Consider the following 27,365-nt stretch of genomic DNA (forward strand, 5'->3'; position numbering starts at 1 on the left):
CAAATAGTAGAGAGTTGCTCATAAGGAATAGGAGGTTTGGGGTAAGGAAATGGTTGGGATCTGGGTGTCGTGGCACATACCTTTAATCCTAGCACTTAGCGAGGCAGAGGCAGGTGGATCGCTGAGAGTTCAAGGCCAACCTGATACACAAATTGAGACCAGGACAGCCAAGGTACACAGAGAAATCTTGTCTCAGGGAGAAAAGAAAGAAAGAAAGAAAGAAAAGAAGGAAGGAAGGAAGAAAAAAGGATGTTGTTGGGAATAGAAATCAAGGCTCGATTCTGGTCACTGTACATTTGTGATGCCAATTAGATATTTTAAAAAGCAGAAGTAAGATGGCAGTTAAATATATCTGAAGGGCCAGGTCTTGGTGCTATGACTTTGGTCATCATAGGCAGATGCATTCCATTGAAAGCCATGAAATCTGGTGAGAGCCCTATAAAGAAGATGTAGACAAGGACTAAAAGAATGTTTGAATATAAAATGGTCCCAAAATCCCCAAATTTGTGTTTAAAATATTAACCTGTGTATTTGAGATTTTATACAAAATGAAACCTGAGTATGAGAAATCCAAAGAGATCTACTTGTAAACACATCATAATAAAACTTCTAAGAGTCCAAGACAAAAGAAGATCTCTAAAAGGAATAACAGAAAATTGAACACAAGGGATACTCACTAAAAATTAACAGACAACTTTACATTTAAAACTATGGAAACCAGAAAGCACTGGAATGCTATATTCAATAAGCTGAAAGAAAAAGTCCATTGTCCATGGACTGTATATCCACTAAATCTACCCTTTGGATGAAAGATAAATTAAAGCATTCCAAAATAAGCAAATACTTCAAGAATCTTCCATCACTAAAAGACCATCTCTGTAACAAATATTAATGGGTATCTTCTCAGTAGACAGTAGACAGTAACTTGAGTTTACCTGGAGTATTATGAGTCATCAGAAAAGATAAAGCGTTAATGGCAAAGACACTGTACTTGTACTTTGTTAACACCTCCTTCTCAGACTTTATATAAAACACAACAGAGAACACTAACTATAAAATTGCACCGGTAAGTCTGTAATATGTAAGGATACAAATTCCCAATATTGGGAATCATATACGCAAGACAAAGATACAATTTACTTTTTCCCTTTTTATTAATTCATTCATATTACATCTCAATAGCTATCCCATCCCTTGTATCCTCCCATTCCTCCCTCCCTCCTGCTTTCTCCCTACTCCCCTCCCCTATGACTGTGACTGAGGGGGACCTCCTCCCCCTGTATATGCGCATAGGGTATCAAGTCTCTCCTTGGTAGCCTGCTATCCTTCCTCTGAGTGCCACCAGGCCTCCCCATCAAGGGGACATGGTCAAATATGGGGCACCAGAGTTCATGTGAAAGTCAATCCCCACTCTTCACTCAATGGTGGAGAATGTCCTGTCCGTTAGCTAGATCCGGGTCAGGTTCAATGTTTACTGCATGTATTGTCTTTGGCCAAAGATACAATTTAAATGACAACAGTTGTAGTTGTGCAGTGGAGTGAGGTTTTATATACCACTAAAATTAAGTTGACATTACTTTGAACTAGATTCTTCTAAGTTAAGCTGTGGATTGTAATTTGGGGGAGACTACTTAGAAAGTAAGTGAAATAAAATGTAGTAAAAAGGCTGGCCCCACCCCTCGCCTGAGCAAAACCAGAGAGCTGGCCAGGTACAGGAGAACTGCCAGGATGGCCAACTCAGCTACCTCCCAGGCCCAGACTCAGGACTGTGAGCTGACCCACGCCCACAGCTACCCCGTCCATGAACTGCTGGAGCGCCTGAAGGGGCTGGGTCTGCAGATCCAAAGATGCAAGCTCTCCATGGCACGGGGTGACCACAGGATATCAGAGAAGAGTTGTGACACAACACAGCTTCCACGGCAAGATGTTTGTTGCCGTTGTTTGCTTTGTTGCTGTTGTGGTTGTTTTCTTTTGTGGGGGGGGGGGGGAGGAAGGTTGCAGTGGAAGTGGGCAGACATGGAGGGACAGGGAAATGAGTGAGATTGGGGTGCATAAGGTGAAATTCACAAAGAATCAGTGAAAAGTTTTAAAAAAATCATATGACAGATATAAATCCTAAACATGATACATGACTCATAAATGGAATTAATGTTTCAGTCAAAAAGCAGAGCATGATGGGTACCCTGCAGAGAAGAAGGCTCATGATGCTGCTACACACAACCGGCCAATGTAAGATGTATCGTTGACATGGTGAGGTGTTCTAGGGAAAGCTTGCCAGAAGAAGGTCCACACATATCTTGAGGTAGCAAAGAGCTTCAGAATTTATGGTAGGTAAGAGAATTTATGAGATTAAGGCAAAAAGATCCTGTAAGGGGCCTGGTAGAACAAAATTTCCATCAGTGCCAAGGAGCAGAGAACCCATATATTCCCACCAGCTTGCCTAGGTATGGGGCAGAGAGAACAAGAAAAAATAATAGAGTTGAAAATTGTCCTCAGCTGAACAACACAAGGACATCTATTATACCAAGACTGTGAAAATGGACGTGGATCTAAGTATCTTATCACAAACAAATACACTTTAGCTCCTGCAACATGAATAGGGTGGAACTAAAGAAAGACTACCAAAACTGACTTGAAACAGACTCCTAGAAATTTTTAAAATGAATAATTTTAAAAACTACCCACAAAGAAAGGCCCATGCTCAGACATTTTACTGTGGATATCCTCTATACATTTAAAGAAAAAAGATGCCATTTCTTCTGAAGATTATGTAACAAGAGCAGGTATATTGATTTACTTTTATTCCCATTGTGACCAAATACCTGACAAAGAGGAACTTAAGGGAGATGATACTTTCTATGGTTCAGGGATTAAAGAGACAAAGAGCATCCTGTAGGAAGACTGAGCAAGAATGCCTCCCAGCTGTGGCAGCAAGTGCACGAAGCTGCCTGCTCACAGCTACATGGCCAAGAAGCAGAGAGACATGATGGCTCATGTTTGGCTCACTGTCTCCTTTTCTTTCTTTTTCTCTGTGCACCCCTCAGCCCATGAGATGGCTTCACACCCATTCTGGATGGGTCTTTCTCAATCTGGGTGGGTCCCTGCCCCTTAGTTAATCTCCTCTGAAACAACCTCAAAATATATCCAGGAGTGTGTGTCACTCTCGTCTGTGATTCTAAGTCCAGTCAGTTGGCGATAAAATCAGCCATCACAGATCCACCCTGTGTCAACTTGACTTTTTAACACATCACTGCAACCCATTATGCCAACCTCATAGCCCCAAATGTATTCAGTCAAACTTCAAAAGCTACCACAAGCCTTACTGTTCCCTGGGTAGGATCTTACACCTGAGGCACATTTTTGTCCTGGTGCCAAGTCCCTGAGTTGCTTTAATGTCACTAATGTCATTTAACAATTATAGCCATTTTGTCCACACATGCGTTGTCTGTGATATTACCTGGGTTCACACTCTTTTTCTTTCCTATGTATGTTTTTACTTCTGTCTGGTCCACTTTTTGCTTTGAATTCTCCCTGTAGACCTCGCCATGCCAGGGTCTGCATGCTATCTTGAAGTGAGTAGTTTCTTCTCATCAAGTAGATGATGTTTTTTTCTTAATTTCTTTTTTCTTAAATTCAGCCTCACTTTAGTTTTCAGGACATAGGTAGAATGGAGCCAGTTTCTTTGTCAGAATCTAACATTCATGACCTCTACTCCACTTCTCTACATGGTCATCACTTTCTTCTGAATCCTTGTAAGCTTAGCCTTGTCTGTCAGTGTTTTTATTGGTACCCTGGTCTTCCTCACTCCTGGTGGAATAGCTTGCAGAGTCCGGGGCTTCCCTAGCCTTCACCTCCAAATTCAGCCATAGTCCTACAAACCAGTCCCAAAGGCTTAAGAACCACATGCTCAGGTTTCTAACTACAACAGAAGCAGCCTTGCTCCTCGGTACCGGTTTTCTGTATTTGTTGTTTTTCTCATTGCTGTGGCCAAATACAAAAGCAAATGAAGAAGAGGCTTGTGCGGCCTCACAGTACAAGAAAATATAGCCCATCACAACAAAGATATAACAACCACAGGAAAGCGGCCGTGGCCCCGCAGGAACGTAGTCTCACTGGTTCAGGAACAGGCAGCAGCAAGAAACTAGTGTTTAGATAATGATTTCCTTTTCCACTTTTAGTGCAATGTAACCCCCAGCTACGGGATGGGACCATCTCAGTCAGGGTGGGTCTTTCTAAGCTAGTCCTCTCTGAAATGACCTAGGAGATGCACTCAGGGTGTCTCTCATCTCCTGGTTGACTCACTCAAGGTTGTAAGAAAGGATAATGATCATCTAAGGGAGCTCATTCTATGATGCTCACACGTTCCTGGTACTAAAGCTGATAAAGACATCATAAGAAAATAAATGTATACGGGGCTGGTGGGATGTCTCAGAGGTTAAGAACGCTTCTGCTGGCAGCTCTTCCAGAGGTCTGGAGTTCAATTCCCAGCAACCACGTGATGGCTCATAACCATCTATAATGAGATCTGATGCCCTTTTCTGGCACACAGGCAGAACACTGTATGTTCAATAAGTAATAAATAGATATTTTTAAAAAGAAAATAAATGTAAAGATCAATACCTTTTATGAATATAAATGCAAAATTCCTCAACACAATAGCTGCAAAACAAATAATGCAACATGGATAAATAATTATACGCCACGAATTAGTGTGATGGTTTCTCAGGAAGCTGGGAGTAGATCTACCTCAAGATCCAGCTACACCACTCTTGGACACATACCCAAAGCACACTCTGTCCTACTCTAGAGATGTTTGCTCATCTATGTTCACTGCTGCTCTCTTCATAATAGTCAGAAATTGAACACAGTTTAGATGCTAACAGATAAATGAATAAAGAAAATGTGGTAACAAATATTGCTCATTTGTTAAAAATAAAATAACGAAATTCACAGGTAAATGGATGGAGCTAGAAAGAAAGCCAGGCACCAAAAGACAAATATAGTATGTACCCCCTTATACATGGATATTAGCCTTTAAGCCTTTGATAGGCATGCTAACATCAGTATAACCAAAGAGATTATGTATAGAGCAACGGGCTAGGGACAGGAAGGATTTCTCAAGGAAGGGGACATAGAAAGCACAGTTATGGAAAGACAGAGGAGTGAGTGGGACAGGAAGATTGAATGGAGAACAGGAGGGAAGCAGTAGGTAAGGGAGGGAATATTAGGAAGAGCAACTAACACCATTTGAGTGGTTACATGAAAAACTACTACAAGAAAACATCATATGTGTAGATATGTAATCTAAATGGGCCACTAGATAACGAGGAGACAAAGCCCCAACTAGACATCTTTTGCCAACCATGTGAAAACTCCAGTCCCAGAAATGAGTTACACATAACCGAATTGTTGGCCAAGAGGGCCCCATGAGAACCCCCAAACAACTCAGACTATCCCAAGGGTATTGGTTTCTCTACACAAATTGATGGCAGGACCCTAGCACTAAAGACAACACTTACCTATCTCATCAAATGTGAAGAAGTGGCACTAGTGCCTCAGTAGAACCTTCACCCCTAACTGACCGACGTTTATGGTATTGGAAGGTAGTCTGCATGCTACCAGAGGAGAAAGGTAGACACCAACCCAACTAAAACCTCGCAATCTGCAATGGTGACCTGCCTGAGTGATACTATGATGCAATCATGGCACAAATAATATGGGAGTAACTAACCACTGTCTTAGAAGATTTAATGCTTATTCCATGAGATAGGGCCCATGCCTAAAGTGTTCAGAATCTGAGACTAGATAAGCCATGGACCTAGGGTAAAATCCAAACATTATTGTTTTGCTAAAAAAAAAAAAAATAACAAAATTTACTCCTGATAATATTCTGCTTTATCCACGGATGAGTGTTTCACTCAACCATCATCAGAGAAGCTTCCTCTTTCTATAGATGGAACTAATACAGAGACACAGTGTGCACAGAGTGAGAGACCTTGGAACACTCGGTCCTAAATGGGATGCCTTCATCAAACCCCTCCCCTCAGGTATTAGGGGACTATGCAGAAGAGGAGGCAGAAAGACTATAGGGGCCAGAGGGATGGGTCACACCAGGGCTGATGCACATGTGAACCTAAGAGCAAGTGCACGTAGCAGCATGCACAGGGCCTACATAGTTTCAGGCCAGATGAGGTCCCAGCACCATGAGGGGAAGTGCACGTGAGCTCTCATTCCTGCTTTGTTGACTCTCCTGGCCTCGAACTCACAGAGATGCACATGCTTCTGTCTCCTGAGTGCTGGAATTAAAAGTGTGTGCCACCATGCCCGGCTGAGTTCTCATTCCTAATTAGGAAGCTACTAACAATTGACAAATGCAAGCAAGGAAAAAAATCAGTTTTCTCCAATGGAGGCCTACCAGATACACAAATTGTACTTTAGGGTAGGCCCTGTGCCTAGCAAGGATAGCCAACACACAAAAAAATTCAATGGTGATTTAGGTCTTTTTTTTGGGGGGGGGTGTCATTATTGCTTTGTTTTAGTGCATTTAAAAAAATATATTAGTGGTCTTTTACTTGTATATTAGCTTGCAATTTTACGTGTTATGGGTTTGGGTTCTCTCTCTGTCTCTCTCTCTCATATGTGCATGTGTTTCTCATGTGTTTTCTTTTTTAAAATTCTGCTTTGTTTATTTCACATGCTTGTTTATTTCTAAAGAGAGAGAGAGAAAGAAAGAGTTGCATGGGCGGAGAGGTGGGGAGGACTTGGGAGGAGTTAAGAGAAAGGAAACCATGATCACAACATATTGTATAAAATTATTTTCAATAAAAATCAAATGTATACCTCAAATAAAAAATTTTGATAAGTGAAAAGTTAAATAAAATACAACACCAAATTGGAGTTCACACATTCACAAAGAATGGAACACTCTGACAAGATAGGATTTGTCCTAGGAATACAATTTGGTTTAACTTCTAAAGCCCGATTAATGTAATATGTCATACTAATAGAATAAAAATCAAAAATCACATGATCATCTCAATAGACACACAAAAAGATTTGACATACCCTTTCATGATAAGAACTCATTTTTAAAAAGGAACAAAAGGGAATTTCAGCTCATAAAGGTCATCTGTGAAACACCTACACTTAAAAGTTCAACATGATTCTAGAACTTTTTGAGCAAGGCAATAGGCAAGTAAAGTTATACTGGTATCCAGATTAGAAGGGCCACAGCAAAGCTGTGTCTGCTCATGGACGGCATGACTGTGTATTTGGAGAATCATAAGGGACCAGCTAAAGAATGTTATTGTAGTTAATAAGTTCAGCAAAATTATAGAATATAAAATCAACATCTGAAGAATCTACTGTATTTCTATTCTTTCATAATAAGTAACTTGAAAATGAAATTAAGAAATCATTTCTGGGCTGAGGATGTAGTTCCTGTAGAAGAGTGCTTGCCTAACATGCACACAGCCCAGGACTCAATCCCCAGCGCTGCATAAACTGGGTGTGGTAGCACATGCCTATGACCCTCCCACTTGGGAAGTGGAGGCAGGAGAATCAAGAGACTAAGGTGGTTCTCAGCGATATAGTGAGTTTGAGGCCAGTGTACAATACATGAATCCCAGTCTCAAAAGAAAATGTATCTAAGAAGAAAAGAGAAAAGGAGAGGAGAAAGGGGAGGGGAGGAGAGGAGAAGAGAGATGAGAGGTTTTTTTTTTCCCACTCTCAACAGCAGAAAGAATGGAATGACCAGGAGAGATGGCTCAATAATGAAGCTAAGGGTGCCTTCTGCTCATCAACAGAATCCAAGCTTGGTTCCCAGCACCCACATCAGGCGGCGCACAATTGCCTGTAATGCCTTCTGCTGGCTTCTGCAGGCACTCAGGCATATGATGTACATGTGTGCATACACACATAATATAAAAGTGTAAATAAAAGTTTTTAAATGAAATACTTGGGAATGAATTTAACAAAACAAGTACGAATTTTATACTTTGAATATTGCAAAATATTACTGAGATTAAAGATTCAATAAATGTCCCACATCCATAGACTGTGTGACTTAGCATCGTTAATACAGCAGTAGGCCCCAAACGGAATTACTTTGATGTAATCGCTATTAGAATTGCAGTTGAGGTCTTTTTAGAATTTGATAAGCTCTTCCTTAAAATCATGTAACATTGCAAAATAAACTTCAAGGAGAAAAACAGCAAGTGCCATGAGATATAGACAAGCAGGGATCTCCCATGATACTGATGAAAGTGTGCCCATCTTTTGAAAAATAGTGCAAACTGAACCACCAATCAGAAAGCATGCTTGGGATGGACCTACACATGTGTAACAGATGTGCAGCTTGGTCCTCATGTGGGACTCCTAAAGGCGAGTCCCTGTCTCTGACTCTGTAGCCTGCCTTTGGATCCCTCTCCCCTAGCTGGGCTGCCTTGTCTAGCATCCACAGAAGACACACCTAGTCCCATTGCAACGTGATATGCCAAGGCAGTATGATATCCATGGGGGGCCTCCCCTTTTCTGACAAGAAGGATAGGGTGGGAAGGGGGAAGGAAGATGGGGGAGGGGAGAGGGAAAGATGGGGAGGAGTAGAGGGAGGGGAAATGCAATCAAGATGCCAAGTAAGTTAATTAATTAACAAAAAAAAAATCTAGAAACATAAAAAGTAGCTCAATGGTTGGATTACAAGTTAGGAGGAGAGTTGCTGTCTGACTCAGGTTACACATACAAAGACCTGAAAACATGTTTATATGAAGGTCAGAGCAGTGGTGCTCATGGTAACCAAGAAGCAGAAACAACCTAAGTACTCAACGGTTGAGCATGTTACACCCATATAATAGAGTTTCAGTCATCAACTAAAAAGAAATTATGGACCAGAAAGATGGTTCAGCAGGTAGAGGCACCTGTACACAATGATGGTGACTTGACTTGGATCCCTGGCTCTCACCAAGAGGCAAAATAGAACCAGCTCTCAAGAATTATCCTTTAACTGCCAAACACGAACCGTGGCATATGCACACCTGTGTCCCTGCATGCACATGCATGCACACGCACGTGTGCACACACACACACACACTACAACATGGGGGAACCTTCAGCACATATCAATGAAAGAAAAAGTTGTATGATTCCATTTGTATGAAATGTCTCGAAGAGACAAAGCTGCTGAGATAGAAGCCAGGTTAGTAGTTGTCAGAGTCAACAGTTAGGTGGGGAAAAGGTATGGGTGCTGATGTGTATGGGTTTCCTTAGGAATATGAAAATGTACCGGAATTTGACAGTGGTAATGGATGGATAGATCTGCCAAATATAGATCGAAGGCCATTGGCTTGTGAAGTTCTACTGGGTGAAAGGAATGACAGGTGAACTTATCTCAATAAAGGGGTCATTTTTAAAAAGAAACATTATTCAGTGAAACTTCACCTAAAGGGAAGATGAAATGTAACAGAAATGAGACAAATCTCTAGGAAGTTTGGTGCACAAAGTCAATGTTAATCATGGGCTCATTTTCATATAGAGACATCCAAAAACTCAGTCTGGCTAGGAATCACGTGGGTGGATGAAGCTGAAGTCGTGGTATCTGTGCCGAAACATTTGTCAGAAGTAGGGCACATGGTGTCCTCCCTTCAGTCAAATGGGTGCAGGCAGACATGTAGAGCTCGGGTTGAAGTCCATGAAAACATCTCTTGTCCCTCAGCATTACCTCCCCACAGAACCACAGGAAACGTTCAAGATTCAAATGCTACATGTCTTTATACAAGCAGCACTGTGAATGCTATGCTGTGCTCTGGATCTTATGTGTCCCCCAAAATCTCATGCGGTGAAAGCTCTGTCCCCAGTGCCATTCAGAGGTGGGGCTTCGGGAGTGACAGGACCACAAGGACTCTGACCTCATGATTCCATCACGGCTTCCAACCTTGGGCTGCTCCTGGAAGGTGGCAGGAAATTTGTGAGGTAGGGCCTACTAGAAGTGGGTTTTAGGAGGCGTGCATGTTTTGTACCTGGCCCTTTCTCCTCCATCTCTGCCTCTCTTCCTGTTTTCTAGCTCTCGTGAAGTAAGGAGCTTTGGTTTGCCACATGCTCTGTGCCAGGATGATCTGCTTCCTATACGCCCAGGAACTCCCATGGACTACCCCCCTCTGAAACTGGGAGCCAAAAGAAACACTTCCTCCCTTTAACTTGTTTACTTTAGCTTTTCTGCCCCATTGACAGAAAGCGGACAGGAGCATGCTGTCAGTGATATGATAGGATAACAAAAGGAACGGGCAGCATTGGCTGGTGTGTGTCAATACAAGGAACCATAGGGAAATCAAGGCCCCAGCCCACAGCCCTGTCCCGGCCTGATTCGATGGTAAGACTTGCTTTCTTAATAGTCTTGCTAGGAAATTCCCCAAAGCAAAATGGTAACAAACATGGGAATTCCTTTCCCAGGGATCCCGTCCCCTTTGTCCCAGAGTTTTAAGGTCTGTTCCATTGGAGGCCCTGATAAATCTTTACTCTCTAAAGGTCCCTCTGAGACCCCCCAGCCACTAAGGTCTCAAATTCTGCCTGGAAAGACATCTGTGGACAATTGAAAATAATTACATTGTTAGTCATCAGCAGTGAGAGACGTTAAACAGATGGGCGACTACCAGAGCCTCTCGGGCTTTAATTTTAAAATTACAGCTCAATCAGATTAACGAGCAGCAACAATATTCAGCACTTGTGTCCAGTGGACTCTTGCCCACTCATGAGGAGTGTGTAATCACAGTGAAGAAAGTAGATCTCATTTATTCTGCCATCTCACGTACCTCCTGAGGGAAAGGCAAGGTGGAAATAAATTGTGAGTTGGTATGCACTTTATCCACACCTCTAACCATTGCAATCACCCTAGAAAGGCCTGAGCAGCTAGACATGACATTAATTGCTTATTTGGCTGGCCGCTGTTTTGTAAGAAAACTGGGAACACACAACTTCAGACTCTAAGAATTGCTTTTAAATTGGTATTTAACTTGTTGTTCATGATTGCAGGACTCTCCATCAGAGGTTCTCTGGGAAACCATGCACACTATTTGTTACCTACCAGAGGAGTGTGACTTTGCCTTTGGCTCTGTTTAGTGGTGCAAGGAACAACACAGACCACCAGAGACCTGGGAGAAGACAGAAGTGTGTTCTAAGCACAAGAGAAAAAGTTCATGCGCCAGAAAAGAACAAGTGAATTCAAGGAATTTGAGTTAGTAAGTTAGTAGAGGCACCAGAGAACTACCAAAAACTTGCAGAAGGCATCAAACTGGCTTTATAGCCAATACAGAAGTATAGCCGTTCTACCTGTATTGATCGCTAGCATTTTTCTCATTGCGTTGGCTCTTTAACAGTACAGTCATGTATAGCCATGAAAAAAAAAAGCCTGTGTTCTATGCAGAGTGAACACAGAATCTGTGGAAACGTCCTTCCTCCCAGGGCCTCGACCATCAGAGCCCTTGCTTTCCCTCACTTGGATGGAATTTGTCTGCAGCTTGGGACAACAAATGGCCAGACAGGAAGTTTATCACAGCTGGGGTACTTCAGCAGTCTCAACCAAGCCCTACCAGTTCCCCCTTCAAGTGACGGCTTGAATGTATCATTGGTCCCCTAGATGCCTCAGCCTCTGACTGGTTTTACAGCCTTTTCTTCTCTGGAAAATCATCTGTGGGTTTGCTTCTCAAACTCATGCCCTCACACCGAGAAGGAATGTGGACGTGAAGGTGCTAGAGGGATCCGAGGATGGGCTGCAGCGAGTCATGTGATGAGAAGGCTGGGAAGGAAAGGGACGTGCTTGCTAATGTTCACACTACCTGTGTCTTGGTTCCATTTCTGTTGCTGTGACAAGCACCCTAACAAGCTTTGGGTAGAAAGGGTTTATTTGGCTTATAATTCCAGGTTACGGTCCATTATTTCACAGAAGGCAAGGCAGGAACTTGAGGCGCTAGTCACATTCATAGCCACAGTCAAGAGGAATGTAAGAATAAATGCATCCTTGCTTGCTGGCTTGCTTGCTTGCTACTTATTCCCACACAGTTTGGGACCCACCCACTGGCTGGGTATAGCAACTACCAACCAAGACAAATCCCAAAAGACATGCCTACAGGCCAAGCTGATCAAAACAATGCCTCCTTAGGACTCTCTTTCTAACTAGCTGGCACATCAGGCATAGCCGTGAGAGTCCAATCACCATACCTGGGGTCTGGCCCAAGAACACTCATTTCAATAAACACTGTGGGAAATTCGATATAAGTTGACCCTGGACCATGTGCTAAGAGATATTGCCTATTTTGGGCTGCATTGAAATCCCCACCTCAAATTCATTTGCTAAGATTCTAATTCCCAGTATCTCTAAGACAATTTGGAGATAGTATCTTTAAGAGATAATTATGGCAAAATGAGGCTATAGCGATGGGGCCTGATCCATTATCCTGATATCCTTGTAAGAGGAAGAGTCTAAAACACAGATGAGCAGGCACCCAGAAGACCATCTGAGGGCACACGTACTTCTTCTAAGGGGATGATAAAGATGCCAGTAGAGATGAACCTTGCAGATATCTTATTCTCGGGCTGTAGATTCCAGAACTACTTGGAAAGAAATTACTGTTGTGTAATCTACCTAGTCCCGTAGTACAGCATTTTCTTACATGGCTGCTCCAGTAAGCCAACGTAATATCCCAGGATCATGGACCACCAAAAATTGATGTCACTACTTTCAGGTGGGTCCCCAAAACCTACAGCAAGGGTCTGGAGATGCAAGAGTGAGTCAGGTTAATGTGTCCCTGTGCCCTGTGCCCTGGGGTTTCTGGGGACAGAAAAGAGGATTCTTGAGAGAAAACCATGCTTCAGTCAAGGCAAAGAGCAGATAATGTTCTGGGCATTCTAGGTAAAACTGGCAGATGTTTCCTTAGGATATCCTCATTAAAATGAGAATCTATAAGTGGCTTCAAAGATGTAGCCAAATAAAAGGTTCCACCAACATGTCTTGTGGAGAAGACAAGTACAGAAACAGCAAGAAGATTCTAGAAACTTTTACAGCAGAAGAGTGGCACATCCTTATAATGGTGGCTCTTAGTGTGCTTCCTTGGGGCAGGGCTGGACAAATATGTTCTGGGTCCTACTGCAGACCCGCTGAACTGGAAATTCTGTTGCAGGGCCCAGAAATGTGTGGTTCAACTAATCCTCTGTGCAATAGGGCACCCTGAGGAAGCTGGTCAGACTGTGAGTTGAGAAGCATTGAAAAGCAGCCCATTTCCCAAAATGCTCAAGGATGAAAGTGCTAGGTAACTTCAGAAGAAGAGACGGAGGAGGTAAAAGTGTAAGAACCATTAGAAGATTCAGATAGCAGCTGGGTCCCAAGACCCTCTTCCTGAGACCTGCAGGAACAATGCTGGCATAACCACAGACATACGCATAAGAACGGATGCATTTCTGCCTCAATGAACTATGCATTATGTAAAGTCTCCACTGGATGGAGGTCCTTTGATGTTAACTTGTGCAAAGAAAAATGATAGCTTTGTTTTCGAAGCAAATATCAAATATACAAAAGTTCTAACAGATGGAATGACCTAATTTTAGATGTTTGCTATCTGGAATATATTCAGCGTGTGTGTGTGTGTGTGTGTGTGTGTGTGTGTGTGTGTGTGTGTGTGTTTAATTCCAATCAAGTTTTTTCAACAAATACACCCAAAGCTTCTACTAAGTATACAACTACAGAGTATTCAGAAGTATCACATGATCACTTGTGAACTGAGTTTATTGAAATACTTAGAAGGGCTCCAGGAAGCATACCTGGTTATAATTTTCCATGTGTCTTTCACTTCTTATGACTTTTCAACCAATATCACTTTGAAATATTCCTATTGAAAAACTAAGAACAGCCACAAGGATAACAACTAGGTTAACTTTCCTCCATGCCAACTCTGATTGATTGGTGATGTCTGCGGCAGAGCGGCAATGGCTACCAAGCTCAGGTCCGACTGAATGAGAATGTTATGATCATTTAGTAAGTAGTGTTTCCCTGAGAAAGTGACAGAGCACACTCTTTGCATTTGCCACTATGCTGCTGTTATATCCCAGAGGCAAAATGGCCTCCCTTTGGCCTTTTGAAAGTAAGTGCTGGACTCCAGCTTAAAAGTTTAACCCTTCTCATACTGGCTTCAAACAGAGATAAATGGTTCATTGGGTACCAGCTTAGTGTGTCATAAAAAAAAATCCCAAGTCAAGCATTTCTGTGTGGAGAGGACTCACCCAATTTCATAATGTGAAAGGTCAAGAAGTCCTTTTCTTTAATTTCTAGGAGGTTCTGGGTAACTTTTATTTCCTCAAGACTCCTCATGTCCTCTTGTGGCCAACTTGACGACCTACCCATCTCCTTTTCCTCCATATCATACCCATCAGAGAAGAGTTCTAGCACCATGCCCTGGCGTGGATCCTTCCAGCCAGTCTTGAGGCTGGAACCTAATTAGTCCACTGTAGCGTTCCGAGTAGATGGTGCACCATAGACAAGACTGCCAGCCCCCAAGTAGCACACCAAGCAAAGCCCCAGACCTCCCCGCTACAGCAAAGAGCTCACTTACTTCCCATTATTCTCCGCACGGTTGGGCCCTCTGCAGTCATTTCCCTCACAATTTCATTGTCATCCTCGTTGGCATCCAGCCAGCGATTGCAATTGAAGTTATACTTGTCCTTATTCAGAGTATTCATCAAGGTCATCTGCAATGAGGTAATCTTGAGGTGAGCAGGTGGGGCCATCAGAGACTTTCAGTGTAATCGTCATTCTGCTGTCTGGTATGCATCTCTCTCTCTCTCTCTCTCTCTCTCTCTCTCTGTATGTGTGTGTGTTCTCTTTTTATTTTTATTTTAGCTATTTTGTTCTTTCAAGACTGGGTTTCTCTGTGTAGTCCTGGAACTCACTTTGTAGACTAAACTAGCCTCAAACTCAAAGATCAGCTTGTCTCTGCGTGTGCACCCCCATGCCAGGCCTGCTATCTTAAGGAGACTAAGCCGTCTCCTGACTCTTTTTTTTTTTTTTTTCATCTCCTGACTCTTGAAGTAGGCAGGTGACTAGATTTCTGTTTCTTTCCCTGGTCACCTAGAAGCCTATGCTCACCCAATGTCTGGGAGACAGGACAGGATGCAAACCCCATGGACACCTGGGCATTTTCTCTGCTTTGGAGGGACTGTCCCTATCAGAACATATAGTCCATGTCCACCCTTCTCGCCCCCAATCCTAACAAATACAGAGGCAAAAATATGTGACATGATCGTGAAAGGAGACAGGACCAGCCCCTCCTCACACCTCGAGGGCACACCTTACCTTTTCTAAATGCCATCCAGAGCCAGGGCTCTGCCTATCATGCCATGCCCGAATCTTATAAAACCTGCCAAGATCTGGAAGCTCCATCTGCATGGAGAAATAAAAAGCTCTGTGTTGACACAGTCATGGACATGCATCTGTCCTCATAGCTGACCACAGGCAAGTGGGTACTCATTTGGGCTGCTTCCCCCCGCCCCCGTCCCCATAAGGATGGGTTTGCTTCTTGCCCTACTCAAACATTCCATTCTCTCATGTTCCTGGTAACCAGTGGCTCAAGGGGCCAAGACAGCTACATGAAACTAATGTGCAGTCTGGGCTGGTGAAACTGAACAAAAATAACTGACCCACAGTGGGATTCAGCTGAGCGATCTTCCAGGAACAAAATTCCTATGGCAGCCCCACAAATTAGCACAGGGCCATAGCCCCCAGGAGTCTTGCGGGCTCTGAGACAGACAGAAAGATCAATCCAGCATTCCTGCCCTTTCCCCAGGGGCCTGAGTCCAGCACAGAAGGCAAGTACATAAAGAGCAATGAACTTGCTGGTGGAATAGAGGTATCAGTTGGGCGCTTGGGAAGGTCCGCAGCAGATTACAGATTCTTCCCCTCAAAGGTTGAGCAGCACTTCTGACTCTCTCTCTGCATGCCTACTGCAAAGTTCAAAGCTGGATTTTTCTCTCAAATGCTCCCAAATTCATGTTTTCCCTTAAAATTGGTCCTTGTGCCCAAATGCAGCCAGGTTGAGAAATCTAAATGTGCTCTGGGCCTTTGAGGCCACAATTCCCCAGTTCACCCCACTTCTGAATGCTCCAAGAATTCCATCGTGCCTCTTTCCTCTAGACTGCACCCTAGACTATTTCAGATGGAAGGCCAGATACAAACTGTATTTCTTTCAGTAAATAGCCCATAAGTCATCACATTTGTCACTGCTGGGGGAGCCCAAAGTCTCCAATGTGCCTTTTGTCTTTAAACCTGGTCTAAAATCTCGTGTAGAGACTAGGAATGGCACGTGCCTCCTCCATCTCCTTTCCCCATCTCCCTCCCACCTGTCCCGTTTCCTTCCTACCTTGAACTTCTCAATGACGCCTGGTTTGAACCACTTGTTGTTGGGGTTCAGAAGAATCTCATCTGTCCGCCCCTTCTGCCCATAAATCTGGATGAAGATGGGTGAGTTGGTGCCGGCTTTCTTCAGATCAGTCGTCCAGACCCAAAGTGACCAAGGGAATTCTACAACACAGGTCAAGGTGCATCGGGGTGGGAAGAAAGAGGGGGGAAATCAAGTGATCAGGATTGGAGTTTATACACAACCACGCCCACTCGTAGAACTCACCAAACAAGTGCCAGGTGTGAAGCCAAGAATGCTCTGCCGCTAAAAGCCAGGCCCCTTAGCATCTTATTTAATGGATAGAGACTCACAGTGTTTTAGCAGTGGGGACGGGTTGGCCCCACTATCCTATGACTGGTACATTCAGGGTTCCCTGAGAGGCTCACTCAGTTCAGCCTGTGCACACCACAGCAGCTCCTTTAGTTTGCTGACACTGGAGTCATCTCTGCAACAGTGTATGGCCTGCACTTTGCAGAACTGAGCTTCTGTCTGGGAGACCCCCAGATTCCAAGCCCCTCAAACTTACTTTTCAGCCGCTTCTTCCTCAGAGACACCATCTCATAGAGCTGCCGTTCAATCAGGCCGTCCGCTTTCTTCTCATCCAGCCAGTTGCTGCAGGGGAAAGTCTGCTGGATGCCAGTGAAGGGGCACAGGATCACCACCTGGGAAGGCGGATGGCAGGCGTCTCCTGTATTAGGTCCACCGGCAGGCCCACCCATAGTGCTAGGCAGCCTCCACAGCCCCAAGTCCACAGGCATCTCTGACAGGACCTTCAAGGCATGCCATTTTCCATGCTACCTTTCTCGTTAAATCTTAATAAAAAGTACCTCTTTCAAGAAATATTTTGCAAATTAAAAATAAACGCTTTTTTAAAAAAATTATTATCTTAAGAAGAAGTCATTCATGATAGCTGCCATCCATCCTCCAATTCACTAGCCCAAATCCCAAATCTTGTCTTCTATACACTGCATCCTCTTTGGAAAGCACATTTTTTTTCATGTCCGTCATAAAATCTGTTAATCTGAACCAAATGGCCTATTCAACCCAATTAATTTTTGTAGGAAAAAGGCGAAGCACATAAAAGCCAATCAGTTCATATCTAGAGTGTAATGTGGAGCCAAATGCCTTCTCCATAGACTTCATTTCTATTAACTCCTGTCTCCTAACCTTTACCGCCCACACTCAGGGTTTGTGGGTTTAGGGCAGGGAGCCCTGCCCTCTTTGGCCACTCACATTGTGGCTGTGAGAAAAAAAAACATGGCCCTGGCACACTACTGAAACTTTCTAGGCAAAGAAGTTATAAAGTTTTATCTTCTTTTTAACTTGGAAACCAACCTGAACCTGCACTGCTTGAAGATCTTTACTAATTATCATTTGAGTGGATCTTTGTTGTCCGTTCTTTAAAGTGATCACAGTTGACTGAACCTTCCTCAACTTGACCCTTAGCGCATGTTAGACAATGACAAAGTCTCAGTTCACTAGGAAGGATGTTTGTGCCTAAAGCATGCCTCAAACCACACCCAGCAAGAAAGAAATAGCACCAAGGAAATAGGAGATTTAAACCTCAAAGGTAGTACAGTTGAATAAACAAAACCAAACTCCTGAATTCAACTGTTAGTACACATACACATGTGAATGTTCTCCACAGCCTGTAAAAAGCATGTCATAAGGGGTGTGTTTAGTGAGTAAAATCACATTAGAGTATGCTTTGGAAAGATGATTCTAATAACCATTGAAGCCAGTGATACGAAAGGAAACAAGTGTCAATGTTATTTGCATAGGACAATGTCATATTAAATGTTGGCGAGTCAATTATAAGAACATGTAAAATTGCAACCCAGCATCACAAAGTTTGGCCTAAAGAAGCAATGCAGTGTTGGCTAAGCATTGGAAAGTGCAGTCAACCAGTGCACAGCATATCAACTTAATAAAAGAGAAAGATCATAGGGTGAACTCACTGTGGGCAAAAAACAGCTTAAACACAACTCAATACCAGCTCAGAAAGCAACCCTTAACATTGAATAAATAGAAAATAATACATTTAATCCGTTTAATAACATACACCAAACCCCTCAATCATAATTAACTAAATAAAACAATATAAGCAGTTACTTTTCAATACATAATAAAAAGCTAGAGTGCAGTTCACTGGCAGAATTTACCATGTATGATGCTCTAGGCTTGATGCACGTACACACACACACACACACACACATACCAGTACTATCTCACACACAATTAGAAACAGACCAAAAGTATACACATGCTACTGTAGATCTTAGGCTATGAGCTCATCATTTAAAAAGAAATAGTAAAGCTAGTGTGTGGGTATGGAGACTGAGTACCAACCAAGCTGTGGTAATTCTTGCTGACAGACAGAGAAAACCTTCAAAGACTGTATGGAGAAATCAATAAAACTAATGCAGAGTTTAAGAGATGGTTATATGTGAAGGCAGTACATGGGAAGTGCCTAATCAGCAACAAACAGAAAAGATGACGTATAAGAGCATTTATGACAACACAAACCGTAAGGCCTATATGATTATACCAACAAAGACATACACTATCTTGAAGAAGAAAAAATATAAAACTACACTGAAAAAACAGTTTAAACACCTAAATTTCAAGAAGTATGCTGTGCTCATAGATAAGGTGAGTTGGTATGTTAAAAATATATATTAGTGTTTCCAAGGGACTCTGTAGATCAGACATCGTGCATATCCAATATTTACATTACAATTCATAACAGAAGCAAAGTTACAGTTATGAAGTAGCAAAAAAATGATGTTATGGTTGGGAAGGTCACCACAGCATGCGGAACTGTGTTAAACGGTTGCAGCGTTTGGAAGGTTGAGGACCACGCCTTGGCGCTGCATCAAGTTGGGGAGTTTCTAAACTCTTATGGGATAGTAAATGATGACAGATGCCAATCTACCCTTTAAAAGGGGTCAGCTGGATTTTGTGGTAGCAGAAATAGCACAAATGTGTAAAATGAAGACTATAAATACTGTATTGGTGAAGAAATTAACTAAATCAATTCATGGAACAGAGTTAGAAAGCACAAAGGAGCTGGGGTTTTGTTTGTTTGTTTGTTTTGGAAAGCACTGGTTTTACTCTCAATGGAAGACAAATCTTCATTTCCCACTGAAAGTTAATCCTTGCCTCCAAAACTTCCTTAATGACAAGAATTATCAAGTGAACCCTGGCGGTTCTGGCCTGTGATGCTGCTTATTAGGGAGTCTCCCTAGGCTGCAAAGCGAGTTCAAGGCCAACCTGAGAGAAGGTGAGATTTAGCCTCAAAACTTATAAGAGAGAGAGGGGGAGGGGGAGAGAGAAAGGGACAGAGAGAGAGGGAGGGAAGGAGGGAGAGAGAGGGAGGGAGGGAGGGAGAGAGGAAGAGAGAGAGAAAGAGAGAGAGAGAGAGAGAGAGAGAGAGAGAGAGAGAGAGAGAGAGAGAGAGAGAGAGACTCTGAGAGGAGGAGGGAGAAGAGCACTGGAGAGTTTGTATGAGGTCCTGGTTTGGGACCCTGTATCCTCTATCCTCCCACCTAAATCTAAAAAAACAAAAAACAAAACAAAACAAAAAACTTGTTAAATTGCCATAGTCTCTGGAAATCTGACTCAGCCAGTGGGTCTGGATTGAAGTTCAGAAATGTATTATTATCAAGAACTTCAAATGATTCTTAAGATCTACTCATGTGTGTGTTCATGGTTTGCTGGCATGTGTTTATATAACATGTGTATGCGGTGCCTGTAGAGGCCAGATGAGGGCAGCAGAGTGCCTGGGGCTGGAGTTACAGACAGTTGTAAGCCACTACGTGAGTTCTGAGAACCAAACCCAGGCCCACTGGAAAAGAAGTTAATGTTCTTAACTGCTGAGCCATTTCTCTAGCCCTGTAGTTTTTAAATCCTTTAATAAACATTGCATATATATATATATATATATATATATATATATATATATATATGGAAAAATCTACCTCACAAAAATAATTCCTAGCTGATTTAAGAAAATGGAGAGGAAAACCAAAAACTTACCAATCTTAGAAGGGATGCAGAAACTTGTTTGTTTATTTAATGTGCATGAGTATTGGTTTGCATGCATGTTTGTGGGCACCCTGAAGACCAGAAGAGGGTAACAGATTCCCTGAAATGGAGTTACAGATGATTGTGAGACACCATGTGGTGCTGGGAACGAATCTCAGGCTCTCTGGTAGAGCAGCCAGTGCTCTTAACTGCTGAGCCGTCTCTCCACCCCCAGACCCAGTGTTTTCATAGCTTTAAGATAAATAGACTTCTTCCAACAATACATGTGGAGGAATGCTGAGTGGATGTATCAACTGTCAATAAAGTGCTGTTTAGCCAATCAGCTGGGCAGAAGGACAGGAAGTGGAAGGCGGGGCTTGCTGGGGAGGGGAAGAGCAAATTTGACAGTTGAGGGGAGAGATGGTTGACTGTGTAGGAAGAGAAAGGGGAGAATGGCCTGACGAGCATCTTAGTGGCAACTGCTTGGGGTATATGTATTATATATCAGTTTAGAGTAGTTTGTTTACCTTAGTTTAGAAATATACTATTAGTATAGTTTCTACACAGTGTAGAGCTGACAGCCTAAAAGTACGCTTTAGACTCTGTGTCTTTTATTAGCAAACTTAGGCCGAACGGATACATTTTTAATGTAACAAATGCAAAAAGTATTAAACTTAAGAGAAAGTCTGATAAACTGATTATAATTTTTTTCTCCACTTCCTCTTCTTCCTTTGTGAGACAGGGTTCTATTCTGTAACCCAGGTTTTCTGGAATTCACTATCAGACTAGGCTGGAATCAAGGCAATCTACAGGCCTCAGGCATATCCTTTAAAATTTTTTGGTGGCATTCGCCTTTAATCCCAGCACTCAGGAGGCAGAGGCAGGTGGATCCCTGTGAGTTTGCTGCTAGCCTAGTCTACAAAGGGAGTCCAGGATATCCAGTGCTACACAGAGAAAACCCTGTCTTGAAAAAAAATTGTTGATTGTTTCATAAGCCAAGGAGAAACACCAACAGCATGTAGTCTGTAACTGGCAGGTAAGCGCCTATGGTAACCTATGCTGTGTTGGAGACAGTCTCTACTCCCATAAGCCCCTACTAACAAGACAAAAATGGGTGGTCATTATCTTATAGAAGGGATTACCATGTGCTCCATAACTGGCTTGTTTAAGAGAAGTGGAAATAGGAGTATTTTAGTGGGGGTCCTCTAGAGAAACAGAACTGATGAAATGAATATGTACACATACACATATATGTATATGTATGGGATTTATTAGAGTGACTTACAGGCTGTGGTCCAGCCAGCTCAACAATGGCTGACTACTGACAGAAAGTCCAAATATTCAGCAGTTTCTCAGTTCACGAGGCTAGATGTGTCAGCTGCTCTTCCGTATACATCAGAATCCCAAAGAAGCAGTCTCTAATGCCAGTAAAGGAATGGATTTGCCAGAGAGCAAACGAGCAAAGAGCTTCTTTCTTTCCTGTCCTTTATATAAGGCTGGCACCAGAAGGTGTGGCCCAAATTTAGGGATTTACCTCAAATGACCCAGTGAACTAAAACTCCCTCACAGGTGTGCCCAGTGGCTTGTTTTTAGTTAATTGCAGATGTAGTTGAGCTGACAGCTGAGGACAGTCATCCCAACGACACAGGGTACAGTTTGCACTTAAAGGTTAAAGAAGAAGTGGATGAGACAGAATGCTCACATGCTGGCACCTTACCTTCTCGCAGTACCAGCCTCGGTTGACGCCCACATTGCCATGCCCAATGGAGACCCTGCTCAGGGGGCTAAGGAGGACAGCCAGATCGATGTGGAAGATGTCTGTGCGGCCCCTGTCAAACACGCCACCCTCCAGGAAGATTTTCCCACTGTTCTTGTTCCCTCTGGCTCCATACATGACCAAGTAGATTTTAGACTTGGTTCCAGCTCCACGGACATCCCCCGTGAAAACAGTGACGATGTAGGTTATGGCTGGCATGGGAAGAGAGGCAGGGAGAGTTCAAAGTGGCTCCGTTGGACTATCCCTCTGTCCCCATCTTGGCTACGACACTACTCTACTACACTCGTCTATGTGCCCTCGTGTTTCACTCATGCCGACCAGTGTTCCTCACAACCTCATTTTGCTTTTCAACATTGTGCTAGGATATGTGGGGTTGGGGATGAACTGTACCTATTATTTCAGGAAACTGTCAGCACTCATTATGGGAAACAAAGAAAAGAAGGAAGTTGAGCTGCCTAAAAATAGTACTGATTATTAATGTTAATTACCGTGTGTACATTATTAATAGCTGCTAGATAAATTTTGTTATGTCTAATTTAATTATAATAGTCAAGTCCATTGATGGTGATTTATTTCTAGACTATCTGGTTCATTTAGCTCACTCTTTTGCTGAAAAAAATATATATATATAACTTTGGAGAGGAGGACACTAACATCTTTCTCATCACCCCTAGGCCGAGGAAGAGAGAGAGACACAGTAAGTTGAGTCATCTTGCGTTTTGATCACTCAGAAGGCTTCACAAGCCCTTGGAATTCTGCAGAAGAACCACCAGGGCTATGTAAACCCCTAAATAGGGCAAAAAGAACAAGGAGAGAGCACCAGTATTTGAACCAAAAACTCTGTTAAGGGCTTGTCGGCATCCTTTCATTCTGTCCCAGGGCTTAAGAACAAAGAAAACAGCAAACATGGCAGGGAGAGGAGAGAGGGGCAGGCACAGAGATGAAGATGTGCAGAAAAGCAGAAGGCGTGGGGGTTAGCAAGAGTGAATCATGGGCAGAGGCAGCAGGGGAGACTTAGGGGCTAGGATGTGGTAGGGGAAAGGTGGGGAAACCGGAGCTAGTTTGCAGTGCGATCTGCATGTTGCACTACTGAGCTCTAGGTGTATGGCCCACCAGTCAGGGGGAAAGGGCCCTTGGGGGAGGGGCACATTCTCAGATGGATACAGCATGCATGAGTTACCACCTTTGACAGGTTGAGTGGGGGACATTTCCTGTGGAATTTACAGTAATAAGAGGATGTCAGGAGGCAGATGAAACACCAAGTCTGTCTCCAACAAGCTGTGTGACCCTGGACAGCGTCCCTAACTTCTGTATGTCTCAGCTTTCTCATCCAAGAGTTAGCAAGAAGACAATGCCTATGTCTTAAGGGGCTGTAAGGATTAAAACACAAGAGGGTCACAAATTCTCCTCTTTTAATTCCCTCTACCTATAGCTAGTAATGTGTAGGGCCATTACCCTGTCTCCTCAGGCACAGCAGCCTTGGCTGCAACCCAGAGAACCAGACCATCTTCTGGGGAAGCAAAGATGCTGTCTTCAAACCCAGCTGACTCTTTCTTGAGCACAGTTGTAAGGCTACAAACACGGGCACTGACTCTCAAGAAGAAAGGATGATTCAGGGGGGACCGCACTCTCCCCAGCCTACCTGTGGTCTCAGCTCCACCCACTAAGATGTCTCTTTGGATTTTACCATCATCTTCATCCAGGGCCAGCCAGCGGTTAAGGGGGAAGTCATATTTCCTTTTGTTGCCAATATCTTCAATGATAATCTGAGAAGGAGAAGAGAGGAGGGACTGTGTCCAAGTGACATTGAGGGCACACCTGCCAATCTGCCACCCATTCCGGTCATGGAGTATACTCCAAGAATGCTCTTGAAACTCCTCACACCTCAAGGAGAGCTGGCCATGGGACACAGCTGCTCTAGGAAATCCTCATAAAGCCACCCAGGGATGAATGGCAACCACCCCCACTTGACTCTCCGGCCACCAGCCCTTCACTGCCTGAAGGCATTTTAGGGAAGTGAAGCAATAAGTGCATCAGAATACACTCAGTGAGTTGGGATGAACAGACAAGGGTGGAGGGAGCCCGGACTTGGAAACTGGCATATGATCATGTCTCTCTGTTGAAGGTTGGACTTCTGACTTTCTTGGTGACAAGTGGAGTCTCTGTAAGGAGGACTGTGGGCTGAAAATTTGGACCGGGAATCCTGGGACATGGTGGTCATGTCTGAAAACATCAGGAACTGCCGGCGAGGCAAAGGTAAGTGGCCATAGATGAAGCCTCTCCACCAAAGCAAGCATAGGCTTACTATGTCATCAGGAACATACTATAGAGCTGACAGTACCTTCCAAGTACCCTCCTGGACCCAGATATAAGACAGGAAAGACAGACATACTCTATGATGAACAGCAAAAGCATATATCATAGGGCATTTGGTGTGCAGGCGTGTGTGTGTGTGTGTGTGTGTGTGTGTGTGTGTGTGTGTGTGTGTGTGTGTTTTGAAAAGCAAAAGCCATTGTCTAGAAGGAATATTCTCGACCTATCAACAAGCCCATAAGAAAAGCAAATCTTTTGAGAGGCATGAGGGAAATAGAGTAATGAGTCCTTTTGGGGAGATTAAGTCCAGAGAAGGGACCTGCCCATAGTGGAGCCCACTGTATTCTGTGGCTGCAGGGACACAGCACACCACAAGGCAAGACTTCCCAATGAGAAAGCCAAGAAAGATAAGACATCCCCTAAAGTAGACACGAAAGGGTGAAGCTGCCAAGCAGAGGCGACTTCTTCTTCTTCTTCTTCTTTTAATCTTATGTATCAGTGTTCTATCTGCATGTACACCTGCATGCCAGAAGTAGGCACCAGATCTTGGTTTAGATGGTTGTGAGCCACCATGTGGTTGCCAGGAATTGAACTCAGGACCTCTGGGAGAGCAATTGGTGCTCTTAACCACTGAGCAACCTCTCCAGCCCCCAGAGGCGACTTCTACTTATCCTTCCTAAAATGAGCCACAGATATATTCAGTGACGCTGGGCTACACAGCCCTCACCTCCTCTTACACAGCCTCAGGACACTTGAGTGAAAATATGGAGTGGCCTTTGAGTCAATATGTTTAGGGCACTATGGAGTGTCAGCTGTGACTCAGAGCTGGAGTTATGTCATATAGCCTGGGTGAGTAGCATTCTGGACTTCACAGATGACGGAGCTACACCCGTGCAGAGCAATCAGGAGCTTCGTGGTAGAGCCTGGAAGGATAGTTGGGCCCTGGTTGAGTCAGATGAGAGAACCAGGATTCTAGAAGTTCGAACAAAGTCAGTCTTGAAGTCAGGCCACCAGGAGGTCAGCAGGCGTGGTCAGGATGTAATGATTAAAAATGAGGTGCCAGACAACAGATATGATATGGAGACGTTTACTGTAGGAGCGTGGGAGAGCGGGAAAGGGGAAAGACACCCCAGAAAGAGACAGAGACAGCAAGAGAGAGGGAGAGGAAGAGAGAGAGAGAGAGAGAGAGAGAGAGAGAGAGAGAGAGAGAGAGAGAGAGAAGGGAGGAAAAGAGAGAAGCAAGAGAGCAGCAAGAGAGAGATGAGGTGGGCTTGTCCTTTTTATACCTTGGGTAGCCGGCCCACCTAATGGCCGACAGGTAGTGACGCCATAGGTTGCTAGGCAGACTGGGGGCAGTGTTCTAACACAGTGGACTTAAACAACAGAGTAGAGGCAGGCAAGTCTAGAGTGTGAAGTTAGGCTCCGCATCAGGCCTCTGTGGAGCCAGACACCCGCCTCCCGTGCCTCAGGCTGCAGGCAAGCCCCTGGACCTACCTTGGACAGGAACCAACCTGCCGAGCCCCCCTTGTTGTTGTGACCCACATTGATCTTCATCAGCTGCCCCAAATCCGGGGCATCCAGCATGAACTTGTCTTCAGCTCCCTTTTCAAAGTTGTCCTTTTCATTTTCCAGCCTACGCTCCCCTGAATGCACAGAAGCAAGCAAGGGGAGGAAAAAAAAAAAAACAGAAGAGAAGAAAGAAGAACCGGAAGCCTTAATGGTCCACCCACTGAAAGAGCTCTTACAAAGTCAAGGGCGGCTCCCTGCTGGGTTCTAACAGCTCCTTACATCCCTCCAGCCTCCGGAAAAGCTGTTTGCCTCCTGTGTGCCTGGTGCCTGGATCTCATAACTGGCTTTCTCATTTCAGCCTTATTCTGCAGTCTTTGCCCCTGTGAGCCAAACTGTACCCCTATCCTAAGACTAAGGTCCCATCTTGCTTTTGCCCATTGCTTGTCCTAAAGCAGTGAACAGTGACCATGGCACTTGGTATAGCGGCTGCTCCTGGGATCCTGGCCCCTTTGCTCACCCCACCCCCACCCCCGCCCCGCCATCCTAGACACAATGCCAGTAATTAGCAGCAGACACTGTGTCTGTCATGGGTCTTTTTCTCTTACTCCTTGCTACAATCCAACACGGATGCACTATTAACTCGCTCCTGCAAATGAAAAAACTGAGACTTAAAAGTAAACAATTTGTCCCTTTCTAACCTGTTTCTCTGCTTTGTGATTCTCTGTTGTCACATTCCCGTGACCAGAAGTACACTAGTCAGTCTTTCTCATCCTTTCAAAGCACCAACTTTTTGCTCAAATGGTTTCTCTTTTCAAAACTTACATTTTTTGACATCCAGAAAAATATAAAATAACTACCAGCATTCATACTACCCACCAACCAGGTGTGGCACTGGCCAACATGTTGTCTAGTTGGTTTCAGCTCTTTCATGTTTTTTGCAAAAGATTTATTTGCTTCTATTTTATGTGCATGAGTGTTTGGCCTGCGTGTGTGTAAGTTCACTTTGTGTGTGGCTGGCACCCAAGGGAGCTGGAAGAGCATGCTAGAGCCCATGGAGGCAGAGGGAGCCCTGAGCCATCTCTCCAGCCCTGAGACCTTTCACCCCTTTTTTGGCAGCAGGGAAGGGAACAACCCTGGTAGACACTTCTAGGCTTCCCTGTTTGTCACTCCCTCCTACTCACGGTCTCTCCTTGGTGTGTACCGTGCAGAATCATTAGCACATACATGCATCTCTATGAGACAAAGGCCACTTCGTTTGCTATCTCTGATCTCTACATTAATGATGGCATAGTGTGTACCTCACTACC

General features: G+C 43.8%; 1 protein-coding gene across 1 annotated transcript in view; it reads right to left on the bottom strand.

Moving 5' to 3' along the window:
- Window positions 1-26,702, bottom strand: part of LOC311595787 (lipoxygenase homology domain-containing protein 1-like) — a gene marked incomplete at its 3' end in the record, with an annotated part of 76,104 nt that extends 49,402 nt beyond the window's left edge. Inside the window, exons 1-7 of the mRNA XM_084778754.1 lie at window positions 26,044-26,702; window positions 23,879-24,002; window positions 22,177-22,427; window positions 16,960-17,095; window positions 16,395-16,555; window positions 15,332-15,418; window positions 14,592-14,727 (exon numbers count right to left, since the gene is read on the bottom strand). Of these exons, the coding sequence (XP_084634880.1) occupies window positions 14,592-14,727; window positions 15,332-15,418; window positions 16,395-16,555; window positions 16,960-17,095; window positions 22,177-22,427; window positions 23,879-24,002; window positions 26,044-26,133 (985 nt within the window). The 5' untranslated portion in view covers window positions 26,134-26,702. The remainder of the gene's footprint in view (window positions 1-14,591; window positions 14,728-15,331; window positions 15,419-16,394; window positions 16,556-16,959; window positions 17,096-22,176; window positions 22,428-23,878; window positions 24,003-26,043) is intronic.
- Window positions 26,703-27,365: the final 663 nt, after the last annotated feature.

The sequence above is a fragment of the Acomys minous genome (genome assembly GCF_964271855.1).
Source record: "Acomys minous genome assembly, chromosome: 4".
Classification (NCBI taxonomy): Eukaryota; Metazoa; Chordata; class Mammalia; order Rodentia; family Muridae; genus Acomys; species Acomys minous.